Source organism: Pristis pectinata, chromosome 5 (assembly GCF_009764475.1).
Source record: "Pristis pectinata isolate sPriPec2 chromosome 5, sPriPec2.1.pri, whole genome shotgun sequence".
Classification (NCBI taxonomy): Eukaryota; Metazoa; Chordata; class Chondrichthyes; order Rhinopristiformes; family Pristidae; genus Pristis; species Pristis pectinata.
The window spans coordinates 15,600,498-15,617,772 of NC_067409.1; the positions used below are offsets into that span (position 1 = coordinate 15,600,498).

General features: G+C 39.8%; 1 protein-coding gene across 4 annotated transcripts in view; it reads left to right on the forward strand.

Annotated features, from left to right (window-relative positions):
* Positions 1-17,275, forward strand: part of LOC127570472 (RNA-binding protein 33-like) — a 126,163-nt gene that overhangs the window by 19,876 nt on the left and 89,012 nt on the right. For all 4 annotated transcript variants that reach the window (XM_052016086.1, XM_052016084.1, XM_052016082.1 and 1 more), the window contains exon 5: positions 14,206-14,548. In XM_052016086.1, coding sequence (XP_051872046.1) covers positions 14,206-14,548 — 343 coding nt within the window. The remainder of the gene's footprint in view (positions 1-14,205; positions 14,549-17,275) is intronic.

Genomic DNA, 17,275 nt, shown 5'->3' on the forward strand with positions numbered 1-17,275 from the left:
CTTTTTCAGATCCCCAGCAATCTCCTCCCTTGTTTCCCCATAACATCTGGGATAGATCTCATCCAACCCTGGGGATTTGTCCACCCTACTGCATTCCAATACCTCTAGCTTTTTAATGTTGACGTGCTCCAGACTATCAGTGTATTCCACCCTGAACTCACAAGCTTCCATGTCCTTCTTGGTGAATACAGATGACAAACATTTATTTAGGACCACACTCACAACCCTAAGCTTCGCACCCAGATTACCCCTTCATTCCCTAAGCTTTTTCTCTAGCTACCTTCTTGCTCCTAATATACTTGTAGAACAACTTGGGATTTTCCTTAATTGTACCTGCCAAGGATGTTGCATTTCTTTTCCCCTCCTAACTGCTTAAAGTACTGTTACACCCAATATATTCCCCTTGATTGCTTAGCCTAATTTGTCAGTATATTTCAGCTAACTAACCTTTCATGTTTTTGCATTATCCTTGTTTAAGTTTAAAGTGCTAGCTCCATTCATCTCTCCTTCAAATTAAACATAAGATTCAATCATACAATAATTGCTGCTGTCTGTGGGTGCCCTAATAAGGAGGATTGAGAATCAGAGGGACCTCGGTGTACATATCCAAGGATCCCTGAAGGTGGCAGCACAGTAAATAAGGTGGTGAAGAAGATAAATGGGATACTTGCCTTCATGAGCCAGGGCATAGAGCAGGGAGGCTGTGGTACAGTCTTTTCAAATACTGGTTAGGCCACAGCCGGAGTATTGTATGGGGCTCTTGTTGTCGTAGCGTAGGAAGGACATAATTGCACTGAAGAGTCTGCAGAGCTGATTCTCCATGAGTGTTTTGGTTATGATGAGAGATTGGATTGGCTGGGTTTGTTGTTTTTTTGAATCAGAGAAGGCTGAGGCAGTGACTTGAAAGAGGTACACAAAATTACGAGGAGTGCAGATGGTAGGAAACTTTTGCCTATGACAGGTATCTAAAACTAGAGAGCACAGGTTTAAGGGAAGGGATAAGAGTTTTAAAGGGGATTAGAGGAATAGAATGTGGAACACACTGCCTGAGAGGGTAGTGGAGGCAGGTACTCTCACAATGTTTATGACCTATCAATACAAACACTAGAATTACAAAGGCATAGAAGGCAATGTTTTAAGTGTAGGTGAATGGAATTAGTAGAGATCATAATTTGATGGTTGGCATGGACATGGCAGGCTGAAAGTCCTGTTTTTGTACACTGTTATTTAGTGCATTAGGTTCTAAAAATATGTATTAAGATAAGATATCTTTATTAGTCACATGTACATCAAAACACACACTGAAATGCATCTTTTGTGTCGAGTGTTCTGGGGGCAGCCCGCAAGTGTCGCCATGTTTCTGGCACCAACATATAGCATGCCCACAACTTCCTAACCTGTATGTTTTTGGCATGTAGGAGGAAACCAGAGCACCCGGAGGAAACCCATGCAGACACGGGGAGAATGTACAAACTCCTTACAGAGAGCGGCTGGAATTGAACCTGCGTCACTGGTGCTGTAATAGCGTGACGCTAACTGCCTGCCCCAAAAAAGTATATCTAATTATAATTAGATATATAATATCTAAAATAGTACTTATTAATGTGAGGTTATCCACTTTGGAACAGTAGTAAAGCAAAATATGGTTGAAATAGAGAGACCGCAGAATGCTGCTTACAGAAGGACCTTAGAGTCCTTAGACATAATGCACAGACATTAAGCATGCAGGCACAGCAAGTAATTAGGAAGGCAAACAGAATGTTGGTCTTAATTGAAAAGGGGATAGAACATAGAACATTACAGCACAGTACAGGTCCTTCGGCCCACGATATTGTGCTGACATTTTACCCTGCTCAAAGAACTCTCAAATCCTTCCCTCTCACATTGTCCTCCATTTTTCTATCATTCATGTGTCTATCTAAGAGTCTCTTAAATGTCCCTAATGTACCTGCCTCCACAACCTCGGCCAGCAGTGCGTTCCACACACCCACCACTCTGTGTTTAAAAAAAAATTACCTCTGAATTCCCCCACCCCCACCAAAATACCTTCCTCCAATGACCTTAAATTAAAATCTCTGACTGTCCACTCGATCTATGCCTCTTATCATCTTGTATACCTCTATCAAGTCACTTCTCATCCTCCTCCTCTCCAAAGAGAAACTCACGAGCTCACTCAACCGATCCTCATAAGACATGCTCTCCAATCCAGGCAGCATCCTGGGAAATCTCCTCCGCATCCTTCCTATAATGAGGTGACCAGAACTGAACACAATACTCCAAGTGTGGTCGAACCAGAGTATAAAGGGATGAAGTATAAAAGTATGGAAGTCTTACTAAATTACATGAAAACTAAGGTCTCCCCTGGAGTACTGCAGACAGTTTCAATCTCCTTATTTAAGAAGAGGTATATTTGTATTGGAGCCAGTATAGAGAAGGTTCAGCAGGTTGATTCCTGGTTTGTAGGTGTTGTCTTATGAGGCCTGTAGTAATTGAAGTTAAGAATAAAGAGAGGTGACCTTATGAAACATGCAAGATTTAAGATTCTGAGGATAGTTAAGAGGGTATTTCATCTCAGGAGGAAATATAGAATTATTTTGGGGGGGGATGCATGGTGCATGGTTCAGAATAAGGGATTCCCAATTTAAAATGGAAATAAGGGATTTCTTCTTTGGGGCCCACAAACCATGGCAATTCCTTATTCTGGAGAGTTGATAAGGCTGAGCCATTGAGTGCATAGGAGGCTGAAAAAGACCGATTCTTGGACTGTATGGGAGTTGAGGGTTATGAGGATCAGGTAGAAGAGTGGACGAGGGCAAAATCAGACGAGTCAATCTCTTTCTGGATGATGGAGCAGACTAGAGGGGCCATTTGGCTCGCTTCTGCTTCTTAAGCTCCAAGTATTGCTGGATGTTTTGTGAATGTCAAAAATTCCAGTGAATAATGACGATAAGTTCAAAAGCTGATGAGCCTTGGGGCAGAGCTTTTCGTTGCTGTCAAATCAGTTCTGTGAGTGCAGCAGGCTGCCCTCCTTGTACTTGGTCACATCAGTGTGGCCACCTGGAAGAAATTATGACCCAGGCAGGTAGCCAGTGATTTTGGGGAAATGGAAGATTTGCTCCAATAGGTTGTTAATTATACCATCTGACACCTCTGGCCTTGATTTTAAGCCCCTAAACCACCACTTTAAAATATTTAAACTGAGTAACCTATTTGTGGCTTGATTAATACTTATGTTGATGCTGATTCTGACATTAAACAAGGCCCCACTAATATTATTGAAAAGCCTCATCAATGTAGGATGAGCTAACTTGCTGGAAGAAACACAAGTAAGAGTTAAAATTTTTACCTGTCCCATAATGTGCAAGAAGTAGCAGAAGCATTCCCTCCAGGGCTCATTGGAAGCCTTCCCCCAACCTCAACAGCCCCATTCTCTAATACAATCCCCACATTGATTTTTTTTGAGGTTTCTCGACCATCTTTCCTAGATTGTATTCCCACAGGACCCTGTATGTTGTTTGCTTAATTTTTGCTCAAGGAATGAGTACCAAGTTATCTGTGAAAGGTTAGTAGGGATTGGGTGTCCCAGCCTTTCCCACTACCGGACCACCTGACAATCTTTGGGCTAATATCAAGCCCTGGAATGGAGTCCAATGATCCCTGTACCTGAAGCCCTCCCTCCTGCACCAGTTCCTTAGCCATACATTCAACTGTTCTTTCTTCCTATTTATTTCCTTACTAGCATGTGGTACAATTCTGAGATTACAAACCTAGAGGTCTTGCTTTTTAACTTTCTACCTACCTCCTTAAGTTCTCATGGCAGGAGCTCATCTCTTCCTGCCTATATGGATGTTGACCTCTGGCTGCTCACCCTTCCCTTTCAGAATGTCCTGTGCCCGCTCAAAGACACCCTTGACCTTGGCACCAGGGAGGCAACCCAGCATCCTGGAGTTTTGCTCAAGGCCACAGAAACACCTATCTGCCCCTGACTAAAGAGTCCCCAATCACTATTGCCCGTGCAAGACAGAGGGTAGTATTGAAGGGTGTTATTCTGGCTGGAGGCTTGTGATCAGTTTTCCGTGTTCTGAAGGCATCAGCGCTGGGACCTCTGTGGTTTGTTATATATAAATGACTTGACGAAAATGTAGTTGGGTTGGTTAATAAGTTTGCAGATGACAGAAAAGTTGGTGGAGTTGCTGGTGACAGTGAAGAAGGTTGTCAAACGATACAGTGGGATATAGATCATTTACAGTTATGGGTGGAGAAATGGCAGGTGGAGTTTAATCCAGGCAAGCGTGAGGTGTTGCACTTTAGGGGGTCAAATGTAAGGCGAGAGTAAACAAGTAATGGCAGGAGCCTTAACAGTATGATGTACCGGAGGAATCATGGGTCCAAATCCATACCTCCCTGTAAGTGCTAAAGAAGGCAAATGACATGGTTGCTTTCATCGCAGGGGCGTAGCGTATAAGAGTCAGGAAGTCATGTTTGCAGTTGTATTAAACTTTGTTTAGACCGCATTTGGAGTATTGCATGCGGTTTACAGAAAGGATGTGGGGGCTTTGGAGAGGGTGCAGAAAAGGTTTATCAGGATGCTGCCTGGATTAGAGGCTACCAGCTCAAGGAGAGGTTGTATAAACTTGGATGTTTTCTCTGGAGCATCAGAGACCTGACTGAAGTATATAAAATTATGAGAGGCATAGATAGAGTATGCTTCTCATTGCCTCTTTTTTTTCCAGGGTAGAAATGTCGAATACTAGAGGGCATGCATTTACGGTGAAAGGGGGAAAATTTAAAGGGGATGTGTGGGGCAAGTGTTTTCTACACAGTGAGTCGTAGGTACCTGGAATGCACTGCCAGGGGTAGTAGCGGAAGCAGGTACGATAGTGGTATTCAAGAGGCTTTAACATAGGCACATGAATGCCCAGGAAATGGAAGGATATGGATCATTTGCAAGCAGAACGGATTAGTTTAATTTGGCATCCTGCTTGGCACAGACATTGTGCGCCAAACGGCTTGTTCCTGTGCTGTACACTTCTGTGTTCACTGGACTTTGACCTACTCTGCTGCACAACAGTCTTACTTGTTTGAGAGGGGGGGGCAGCCACAAGAGACTTGTGCACTACCTACCTGCTCCTCCTGGCAGTCACAAATCTATCTGGCTGGACCAACTCCCTGAAACTCCTATCTATAACACTCTGCCTGCTGTATGCTCGGTGAGTCCGGTTGTTGCTCCACCTGATCCATTCAATCTGAAAGGAGTTGCAGCTGGATGCACTTCCTGAAGACATAGTCATCAGAGACACTTAACTGCTATCAGATCTCCCACATCTCACAGGAGCATACCACTCCACTGACTGCCATAATAAATAATGGAATTAAAAATATCTTGCTTTGCCCTACCTTGGTGCTGCTTGTGCTTCTGACTGAAGCCCAGCGTTCACCAAAGCCTGCACTTTGACTTTACAGCAGCACTTCAACCTCAGGACAGCCCTTTTAAAAATGGCTGCTCCACTAGAGCCCACTGCTGCTTGGCTGTCCATAGGTAAACAACCAGTTCTTCACCTGAAACTCCCTTTGAAAACTGTTGCTGCTGCTCCTCTCACTGCTTTGTCTGTCAGTAGGTAAACAGAACTTGGTTCTTGTATTCTTAATTTGAAACAAGACCAAGTCAATCTGTGGGCATAAGATTTAGTCTGCTCTTGTGATGAATCTCCACTTTCGTGAATATGGGTTAGGTATTAGATTTGCTTTCTTATTGTTTCAGTGTATGTTAGTTGCTTACTTTCTAGTAATATTGTATCTTTGCCATTGTAATATTTTAAATATAGAACACTTCATTTGGTAGTCTTTGATTAAGTTCGTGTTCGATTTCTTCTACAGATCACTTCTAAACATTCATAGAAAAATGGTTACTTTATTTGTCCAGGTTTGCATGAAAAGGAATTGAAATATTGGTTATATCTGCACAGGTCAGGTTCTGTTTCACAGCAGTCAAAAGAGCCATTGTCCACTATTTTGTCAGGGAAATAAAACATTCTTAAAATAATCAGTTTGTGTGGAGGGTCTGATAGTTCTAAGTGAATAATAGAGTGCCTGAAACGTTATTTCCCAATATATGGAAAGTTTGGTGTGTCGGTGTGATTCTGCACGTATCTCAGTACTCTGAAAGTCTTATTTGATAATCTGGCGGGAGGATTTATTTGCCAAAGTTTTGTTTGTCAGCCATAATTTGGCCGTTTTGACAGGAGACTAAATGGAGCTGATCAGTGGGCTTTCCTTGGTCCTTGCTATTCTCAAGATGGGACACGTGAATGATATTGAATAAGAAAGTAATATTGATTGCCTCAAATAGTTTATTGATGCCAAATAAGTGCTTAAAGCTGTAGATTTCTGTGATGTTATCATTATGGAATGGTCTATTCCACTCCATTCCTTAGAAAATGAGGAAGTCAATGCCTACGTGCAACACGCCTGGTCAACTTTAAAGCATGGGTTAATAAGTGGCAAATATCAGTTGCACCATGTCTGCCATATAGATTATCTCCAAGGGAAAGTCTAACTATCTATCCTTGACATTCTGCACCATTGCCACCATCAGCTGTGCCAGATGTTCAACTATTTATTTTGTTAGCATGTTTAGAAATATCAGATTCAAGTTTAACACCCACCCCGGCCACTGTCTACTTTTAACAATGTTTTCTTTTTCTGACAATGGCTCCTCTTGACAGCTAGTTATCAATGTCCTGGGTATCACTTTTGACCAGAAACACAACTGGATCAGCAAGATAAAAATGTCTTTAAATTGGAGAAATCAAAAGCAGATTGGGGATCACATTGCATAACATCATTGTTCAGTTCACAAGAATACTCAGATGCCTGTTACTTTAATTCTCCACCCTCACTCCAAACTCATTGCCTTTGGCCTTCTACATTATTTCAAGAAGGCCCAATGTAAACCCAAGGAACAGTATCTCATCTTTTGTCTTGCCACATTACAGCCTTGCAACACAAGGTTGAATTTCAGTGATCACAAATGACCAATCTCCTCGTTTTTTTTTTACCAGAATTGGCCTGTTTTCTTCTAAGGTCATTGGCCTATATTGCAACTCAGTTTTTATCTCTTCACGGGTGCTGTCTCACTTGCTTGGACAATTCCAGCATTCTCTGTTATTTCGGTTTTCCAGCAGCTCCTGTGTTCCTTATCTTTCAGTTGTAGCTGCTGTTTCTTTTTTTTCTCTCTCCTTTAATCTTGTTCATCTCCCTCTTTGTTTACACCTCCTCCAGATAGTTCAGCTACAATCGATAAGCCTTCGTCACCCTATCACTGACATTACCTTTTGTTCTCTTCTTCATTCCCCCTTCCTTGAAAATTAATTCTAACTTCTTGTTCTGATGAAAGCTCCTCTACTTGAAACATTAACTCCAGAGCTGCTGTTTGACCTGCTGTGTATTTCTATCAGTTTCTCTTTTTGCTGTGAGAAAAGCCCACCACCTGACTCAGCAAATCTTTACCATCATCTATATTTGATTAACTCATTCATGGGATGTGGATGCTGCTGGCCAGGCCAGCATTTAATGTCCATTCCTAATGGCTCCTGACCTGTTGCAGTTAAGAATCAACCACACAGATGGTTTTGGAGTCAAAAATAAGCCAGGCTGGCGAAGGACTGCAGATTTAATTCCTGATTAATGGTCAAGGCCTGAGGATGCTAGTCCAATAGTCTCACCACTGTGTAACTGTATTCAGCCTCAGAAATACTCTCCACTTGCCTGGATGATTGCTGCTCCAACAATACTGGAAGCTTGATACCACCTAAGACAAATGAGCCACCTGAATCACAGCTTTGCACTGTGGCATCAGCATGTGCGATCTGCAAAATGCACTGCAGTTACTTACTTGGATTACCCCTTCAGCACTTCCGAAATGTGTCACCTCTAATACTAAGGATGACAAGGGTAGTAGGCACAATTGAACACCACCATCTTCAGGTTCCTTATTTTGTCATCATTGTGTTTGAATCCTGGAACTCTCTTCCCATCAGCATTGTGGAAGTATCTACACCAGAAGGACTTCTGTGGTTCAGGAAAATGGTTTGCCACTACCGACTAGAGGCAATTTGTAATGGGCAACGAATGCTGAAAAATGAACATTAAAAAAAATGGCTGGACGTTAACAACGGTTGTGAACACTTATAGATTGCTTTCAAATTTTCCCTGAACCTGGTGAAAACAGTTTCAATTTTTCTGTTAAGTTTTATGAATAATTCTGAGAATTCAGAGAAGTAAGTGATCCATAAATCAATGTTATACTTTCTAATTATGACACAGAAAAAGCTTCTAACTTTTGGAAAGAACGCAATTTCCCAAATGGCTGAAGAAATAAGATAGTCAAAAAAAGCGCATAATGTGCACTTTCAAAAATAAAATCTGAAAATGATTTCAATTAAAATAAATTACACTCAAATAATTAGTTAACAATTATGTTTGGTGCACCATATTATGTATCAGAAGGTCAAATGCAATTGGACACCAAACATTTGGTTAGATGGTTTGGAATGGTTCTCTTCAGAACAGTGGAGACTGAGGAGAGATTTTAATGAGGTGCATAAAATTGTAAAACATCTGGAAAGAGTAGATAGGAATGACCCATTTCCATGAGGTTTTGCACTCCTTGCCAGATTGTAAAAGCAGAAAACCTGCATTTAAAAAAAAATATAGTTAATGTACAGTTGAAATACTATAACCCACAAGGCTAAAGAAAAAGAGCTGGAAAATTAAGTTAGATGGATAGTTTTTGGTTTGAATGGACTGAAAAGTCTCCACCTTTACTATAACATCCAATCATAATATGCTCTGAAGCATAATCCCCCAAAAAATTAAAACTGCATGGTTATTGTTTTAGGCCAGTCAATGCCAAAACAAATGTGTACTGCAGAATTTGCCAGGAATTGGAATCCACTAGAAGGTTGACCATTTTAAGATTTATTTACCAACCACAGTGACAGAAATTCTGAATAACTTTTGCCTCGGAGGGTGGAAAGGCTTTACAGCTTCTAGAGGTGAGTCATTGTTGGAGGATCCTTGGCCTCTGACCTCTTGCAGCCACACTATTTACATCACTAGCTTAGTTGCGTTTCTGGATGTATGCCCCCGCCCCCAAAATCCAGGATGTGTTATTGGTGAGGGACCTGGTTATGGTAATGCAAGGGTAGGTTGCTGGACTGCAGTTGGAGATGTATTTTGTCTGATCGTTGAAAATGAAAAGAAAACCATGGAAGCTAGCAATCTGAAATAAAAGTACTTAGCATGCTAGGCAGCATCTGTGGCGCTCTTGTACTGATGTTCTGTGACTGGAATGAATGACCTCCAAAAAACCACAACCATCTTCCTTTGTGTGGAGCATGACTCCAACTATTGTACCTTCATTTGTGATTCCCATTGACTTTGGTATTACCAGGGCTTCTTGATGCCATGCTCAGCAAAATGTGGTCTTAGAGATGATAGAGGCCTCCGAAGGCTACTGTCTGTCTACTTCTTGTATGGTCTGTCCGATCACAGCAGATACCCAGGCATTGTGATCATGGAATCTGGCACATTATCTGTAAGAATCATCCTGTTAGTACACTTGAGTCAGTTTGTTGTGCAGCTAGCCTCTGGCACAGTTCTCCCTATTTAAACATTAAGTCTCCTGATGTTTACAAGGAAGAATTTGAAAGGTTGACTGTGCTTTGAGCGACCTTGCAGCGTCCTGATGCGGTGCTTAGGTCAATTTCACATGGTCTTTCTTGTTTTAATCTTTTACTGTTTTAACATTAGTGAGACATTTTAAAATTCTCAATTTAAAATCCACAGCTACCATGGAGGGATTTGAACTAGTTTCTCTGGATTGTTATCCAGGACCATCTGGTTTAATAGAATGGTAAATTAATAGTGCACCATCACTGTATTTCTGCAGGGGTCACTAACCTAACTGAATTTTGACCTATATTGCCAAATTAATAGAATACAGGTTTGAAGGTGTAATGACAAAAAAAATTCTTGTCAGGTGGTACCCAAAGTACTTTGGTCAGCTCTTGCTTAGTGTTTCAAAACCCAGGCCACTTAAAGTTTCTATTTGTATATTACCATTAATGTAGTAAAATAGCCTAAGGCGTTAAAGAATTAAAATTTAACATGAAGCGACAAAAGAAGATATTTAGTTTGATGCAAAGGTTTGGTCAGAAGTACATTTGAAGGAGTATTTTCAGGACCAAACAAGTGGAGTGATGTTTGGAAGGGAATTCTGAACTAAGTGACTTAGCAGCTGAAAGCATGGGTAATAATGATTGTGATTAAATTTGAGGATGCTCAAGAGGCTGGAGAGAGGACCACAGAGGGTTATGGGGCCGAAGACAGTTGTTGAGATGCAGGGCATGGAGTGATTTGACATGAGCATATGAATTTTAAAACTGAGGCATTGCTTAATTGGATACCAGTGTGAATCAACCAGCACAAGAGTGCTGAATGAATATCAAGTGGAGCTTTCAGACAGAAGCTGCTTAATTTTGAATGAGAACATAAGTAGAAGAAGCAGGAATAAGCCATTCATCCACTTGCACCTGCTATGCTATTCCATGAGATCACGGCTGATCTTTTACACTCAAGATCACTTTCCAAGTCCCTTCCTGTCAGTGTCTCTTGAATATACTCTAGGTCTGAGCCCCCACAGACCTCATAGAAAGGGAATTCTAAAGGTTCTCCAACTGGGTGAAGAAATTTCTTCAAATCTCGGTTCTGAAAGACCGATCCCTTATTTTTGAAACTGTGATCTCTGGTTCTAAACACCCCTTCCAAAGGAAGCATCATCCCTCCACTTATCCTGTCAGGCTGCTTAAGAATTCTATTGCATCTCATCAAGATTAGTCTGAACTACAGAGCTTCAGCCCTGTCTACTTAATATTGCTTTATTGGACAGTGGCCCTCCAATTTTAGAATCCAATGTGGTCGGTTTAGTGGTGGCACAGTGATTACATTATCAGATTAACCTGGCAGCTGTGGAATTTAAATTTGTTAATAAAATGAAATTATATTAGCAGTACTCATTAATAATCTGGAACTATTGGTAATGATCACCATAAACCCAGCAATTATTATAAAAATCATCTTTTTCACTAATGTCCTTCAAAGGAAGAAATCTTCCATTGCGCCCCATCAAATTTCCTTCCATCCTTCAGAAGGGACGGTTCCCTTCTTGGTCTGCTCTTTCATCTCTACCAACCACTTTCTCATGTAGTCTCAGGAAAAGAAACTTTTGTCTTTTTAATTCTTTTCCCAGCATTCAGAGATCCCAACAGTCCTTTCAGGCAAAGCAGCATTTCACATACTCTTCCAATCTTGTGTGTGCTGTTCAGTTTTCCTGATCTGATCTCCTCCATGTTGGAGAAACCATATGTAGATCAGGTGACTGGATTGTGAAGCATCTGTGTTTAGTCTGCGGGGACAACCCTGAACTTTCCTGTTGGCTGTCGATTTAATTGTCCATTTCACTGACCTAACTATCTGTGAGTCTCCTGCACTGTGCTAATAAGGTCCAAGATGAGCTTGAGGAACGGTGATCATTTTTCCATTTGGGTACTTTGCAACCTTCAGAACTGAATTTCAAATTCAACATTTTCAGGTAACTTGCTTTTTCTTATATCAGAATCGGCCAGTTCTGCTATCAGGAACCAGCTGTGGGAATCCCGGTCGTATCCATTACTTCCCTGCAATTTAAAATGAATGTTTTCTTTCTTTTCCAGTTCTAATGGAGGATCTTTGATCTGAAGCATTAATTTTGTTTCTCTTAGCATAGGCCTGCTGAGTGTTTTGGATTTCCAGAATCTTCATTTTTTTGATTTAAAATCTGCCATCCTTAGCCAATTTGGATTATGTGTGACTCCACACCCACAGATGTGGATGCCTTCTGAAATAGCTCAGCTGTTATCCTGAATTCATTGACCTTTTGAAGTGTTGAATATCTATCCTTACTAGTAAAATCTAATAACATGCAGAAACAGTAACATAAAAGGCATGGGAAATAAGGAAAATTTAAGTCTTTTGTGAGCCATCAATTTAAATATTGCCTTGAAGATCAACAAATCATGACGATGATTTACATTTATGTTTGATGTCTTAATAATTTGGGAAGTGAAGTTTATTTTAAGTCACTAATTTTGTCTGTTGCAGCTCCTGTCCATGACTGAAATTTTTGTCATTTTTCAAAAATTTCACAGCTTTGTTTGTAACCACTTAGCAAAATTGTATATAACCATTTTGGTGCAGCTGATTGACGGCTTGGGCTGTTTATAAGTGGTAAAATCTTTCAATGGTTTTTCACTTGTTCTATATTGAGGGGTAAGGTGGCATAGAATAAGGAGGCATACCAGATGAGGGCTGGTAGCCTTGCCATGTCCTAATGATTGGTAAGTTCCCATCTCCTGATTGAGATTGTAAGTTGCTTGACTCAAAAGATATAAGCATTATTAAACATGAAATCACACTCATAATTGTTGGAGAATGAGGATTTGCTTTGTCAAATCCGTCTGTAATCCTTCTGACTTGGAACCTCAGTAATTAAATAATACCATGATTTTGCGAGTAATCATCCTTTGCGAACATTTTAACACTTTTCTCCAGACAAAATGCGGTTTCTCAACCGTTTATACTATTGATATAAATTTTATGTTTTATACACTGAACTGTAATATTGTCTGGCTTTTTGTGACAATAGGAGACTGATGTGCTAGTCTTGAAATTGAAAGAGCTTAACTCCTGTACCTTTGTTGCTTCCCAGGAATCATTCTTTGTGCATTAAGGTTACCAGAGACTTTTTTTTTGAAACTTTGATTTTGGGAAGACTGAAAGGAGCCACAGCACACACAGTTTCAATAATGTTTGGGAATAGGTTCTAATTAAATTACATTTAATCATTTCAACCTTCATATTAACTATGTCTTTAGTTGTTAGTATATGTTCGGGCTCTTAATTAATCTCAGTTCATAGTAGTTGAGTTTCAATTTCCTTATTCTAAACTTCCATTTCACCCAGCCTTAGCAATAGGGTGGGGAGTGCAGGTTGTGGGGTGAAGCTGGACACTCTCATGTCTGGAGTCTGGAATTGGGTGTGAATTTCTGAGTGCTCACATATATCAGATTACCCATCTTGGAAAAATGCTAATGTCCAAATTGTTAGATGGTAACTTCGAAGCACCTGAGAGAGACAAGTGGGAAATATGTTATTTTTTTTAGACTGTAATTCAAAATTTGGCGTAAAAAAAAAAATGGATGTAGTAAGTAACCGGTGTTCTCCAAGTCTCCGAAGTGGTGCATGCAGCATTTCCTAAAAAACGTGATTACAATATATGATTGTAATTTTGCATTCGGCATGACACGTTTATATTGACATCATCAGTTATAGGAGTATGTAGTACAATGGAAACTTTTGAGTTCGAAAAGGTATTAAGTGGGTGATGGAAGGTGGTGACAGTTGTAGTATTTTTATAAATAGAAATATTTATGTGTAAATATTACTAGTTGCCCAACTCTGTTTAATCGTACTATATATGTCATAAGAATAACAAAAGAGTAACTTCCTTGGAGGCAGCTGGCATCTACAGAGAAAGAAAGAATGGTTGTGCTAACCGTTTATCAAATCTGTTAAATTCAAACCTCAAGAATTTCCAGCATTTTCTATTTTTATTTTGATCTTCAGCACCCACAGTATTTTGTGTTTGCGTTGTTAAGTATCCGTTTTATTCATAATTCAGAGATTAAAATTACATGTGAATTAATCTATATCCAGCATTTATTGTGATTAAATCTTTTTAGTTTTTAAGGGGTTTATTTTGAAATCTTTTGAGGGTTTTATTTTATACAATGGTAATTGAGGCTTTTCACTGAAAGGAATATAACCTAGCCATCAACATCAGTATTGTGAATAAGAGGGAAATTTTACTGTTTTTTGTTATAACCTACACTTTCTTAATGTATAAGATTTGTATTTTTCCTGTGCATATTTGAAATTTAGAATTAGCATCTCCTTTGCACAATATTTTGATAATTAATATTACAATTGATACATTAACCATTTTAATGAATGTTACCATTTTGAAATGTAATCTTGGAGGCAAAACTTATAGAAACACTGGATTTTTACATTTTAAAACATGCAGTGCCTCTTATTTTTCTGCAGTTATCAAGGTGTATCAGTCGACATCAATGCCTCGACGTCTTTTACGGGTACATCCTTGGAATTGTCTAAGAGCATTGGTGACAAATCTACTGAAGAGATATTCCATTATGCAGACCAAGATGCAGATGATGAAAATGCAGCTCTGGAAGCTGTAGACAATGTTCAAGAAGAGATGACAGACTATGCTCCGGATGAATATGTTGAAGGTTTACAGTATGAAAGCAATGACACTCATCTAGGAGACGACCAAATGGATTACCCGGTAGAACAGGGCGAAGAGGAGATGTACAATGATGAAGTGTTAGACCTTGAAATCAATGACCCTCTAGATGATGAATTTCAAGTAAGTCCTTTTCTGTTGTATCATTTCAGATAACACTTCATCACCAGGATCCAGGCTGATTTTAAAACTATTTCTGTCCCAGGAGAGGTGTGAAAATTAGACCTATTATCACTTGCTGTCAGTTTCTTTATCTCCTGTCTGACAAAGTTTATGTTGACAGCTTGTTTGGAGGTAGGCAATACCCTTCTGACAGGCTTAGAGACTGCTTGGCATTATGACCTTGAGGGTTGTATCTTTGTGAAAAACCCTGCATTGTCTGATGCAGATACACTGCCAATTGTCAAGCACAGTTAAGGTGAAAAGCTTTTTTTATCAGCAGATTGGATGGGATCTGATTGAGCCCTGTAAAGGTGCATAGATTACTGACCTCTTTAGAATGTTAATTTTCTAGAAATGATTGATGTTCTTTGCATCCTTTCTTTCAACACATAGCAGCTTTAAGCTGAATAAAGAGATTAACTCTCAGCTCTTGAGATGATCTCTAGTGTAGAAGCATTTATCATCATTAAATTGGTAAAACCACATGTCAAGTATATTTTTGAAAAGGAAGAAATGCTGATCTATATAATGAGTCTATTATGACATGATTTTTTGCGGGGTAAATTATTAAATCTTGACCAGAAAATTTATATTCACTTTTGTATTTTCCTATTGTAACTTTATACAAGATAGAAAATTTTGAAATGACTGATTTAACTGAATTTTTCCAGGTCACTTCTGTTGGAGGGGTGGATATTATAACTAAATTAAACAATAAAATTCATAGAATTACAGCTTAATTTTGTCTCCATCCAAAAATCCTCTTCCCATTGTCTTTTAACTGATAAGTGCAGTTTACATTCTTCTTAGACGGATACTGAAATTCTATTTCTGGGAAGAGTCCCCTTAGCAATACAGTAAATACCTTTTTCAGAGAATCCTTTGAAGCTGGCAAATTCACTTTATTGGGATCAGTGAAAATGCCTGTCAAAATGATTGGAGCCTCCATGCTGTTACCATTATAATCTCTGGTGAATTTCTGGACATAAATGGCTGATGTAGAAACCAGAAACCTGCTGCTGTTTTGCACAACATCTTTCTAAAACTGCTGTGTGTTATTGGGCTGTGTTAACGTGACTTTTCCCTATGTTGAATACATACTAATAGATTACCTGAGGAATGCATATGTAGTGCAAACATTAAATAATAGTCTCTCAATATATTTAACCCCTCCTTCACGACAAGTAATAAAAGGGTGACCTTCTGCACATTTAAGAATGATGTGATTGCCACCTTTGGTTTGTGATTTTGTTTATAATGCAGACCATTTGACAAGTTGCTGCATGGTAGGCTGGTCCAGAAGGTTAAGGTACATGAGATCCAAGGCAAACTGGCTAATTGGATCGAAAATTGGCTTGGTAATGGACAGTGTGTAGTGGTGGAAGGATGTTTTTATGATTGGAAGTCTGTGACCAATGGTGTACTTCACCTGCTTTGTCCTTTACTGTTTGTGATATGTATTAACAACTTGGATGTGAATGTGAGAGGTATGTCATAGAGTCATACAGCGCGGCCCTTCAACCCATCTCATCCCTGACTACCGTGATGCTGTACATGAATCCCAAATTCATGCATTTGGCCCGTATCCCTCTACTCTTAGAGCATGGATCAATACATGGAAATATGATGTTGTGGCCATTACAGAAACATGGTTGAGAGAGGGACAGGACTGGCTGCTCAATGTTCCAGGGTTTCATTGTTTTAGAAGAGATGGAGGAATGTAAAAGAGGGGCAGGAATTGCACCACTAAACAGGGACGCTATCACAGCTGCACTCAGAGGGGACATAATGGCGGGCTCACCTACTGAGTCTATATGGGTAGAACTCAAAAATAAAAAAAGTGCAATCACTCTGATGGGATTATACTATGGTCCCCCAAATAGTCACCGTGCTTTACTCTTCTATGTTCCACCACCCTCTGTGTGAAAATCTTGCTCCTCAGATCTCCTTTAAATATTTCACCTTTCACCTAAAACTTGTGTCCTCTCGTTTCAGACGACCCTATCCTTGGAAAAAGACTGACCATCTATCCTATCTATGGCCCTAATAATTTTGTAAACCTCTATCAGGTCACCCCTCAGCCTTTTGCGCTTCAGTGGGAAGAATCCTAGCCTATCCAATCTCTTGGAACTAAAGCCCTCCATTGTAGGCAACTTCCTGGTGACTCTCATCTGCATTCTTTCCAGTGCTACCATGTTCTTTCTATATTGTGAAGACAAGAACTGCACACAATATTTCAAGTGTGGCCTAACCAAAGTCTTGTACAGCTGCAACATGCTGTCCTAACTCTAAAACTCGGTACTCCTGCCTATGAAGGCGAACAAGCTAAATGCTGCCTTCACTACCCTATCCACCTGTGTCGCAGTTTTCAGGGAGCTATAAACTTGCATCTCAAGGAGCCTCTCTACATCAATGCTTCTAACGTCCTGTTGTTTACTATATATGTTTGGCCAGTATTAGATGGCCCAAAATGCCTTAGGAATAGGCTTGGATTAAATTCCACTTGCCACCATTCTACTCAACTTTCCAGCTGATCTGTGTTGCTGTATACTTAGGCAACATTCCTTACCATCTACAACTCTACCAATCTTTGAAATCTGAGCAAACATATTTATCAGACTGCCAACATTCTCATCCAAGTCATTTTATATAAAGGTCCCAGCACCAATCCCTCCGGTACATTACTGT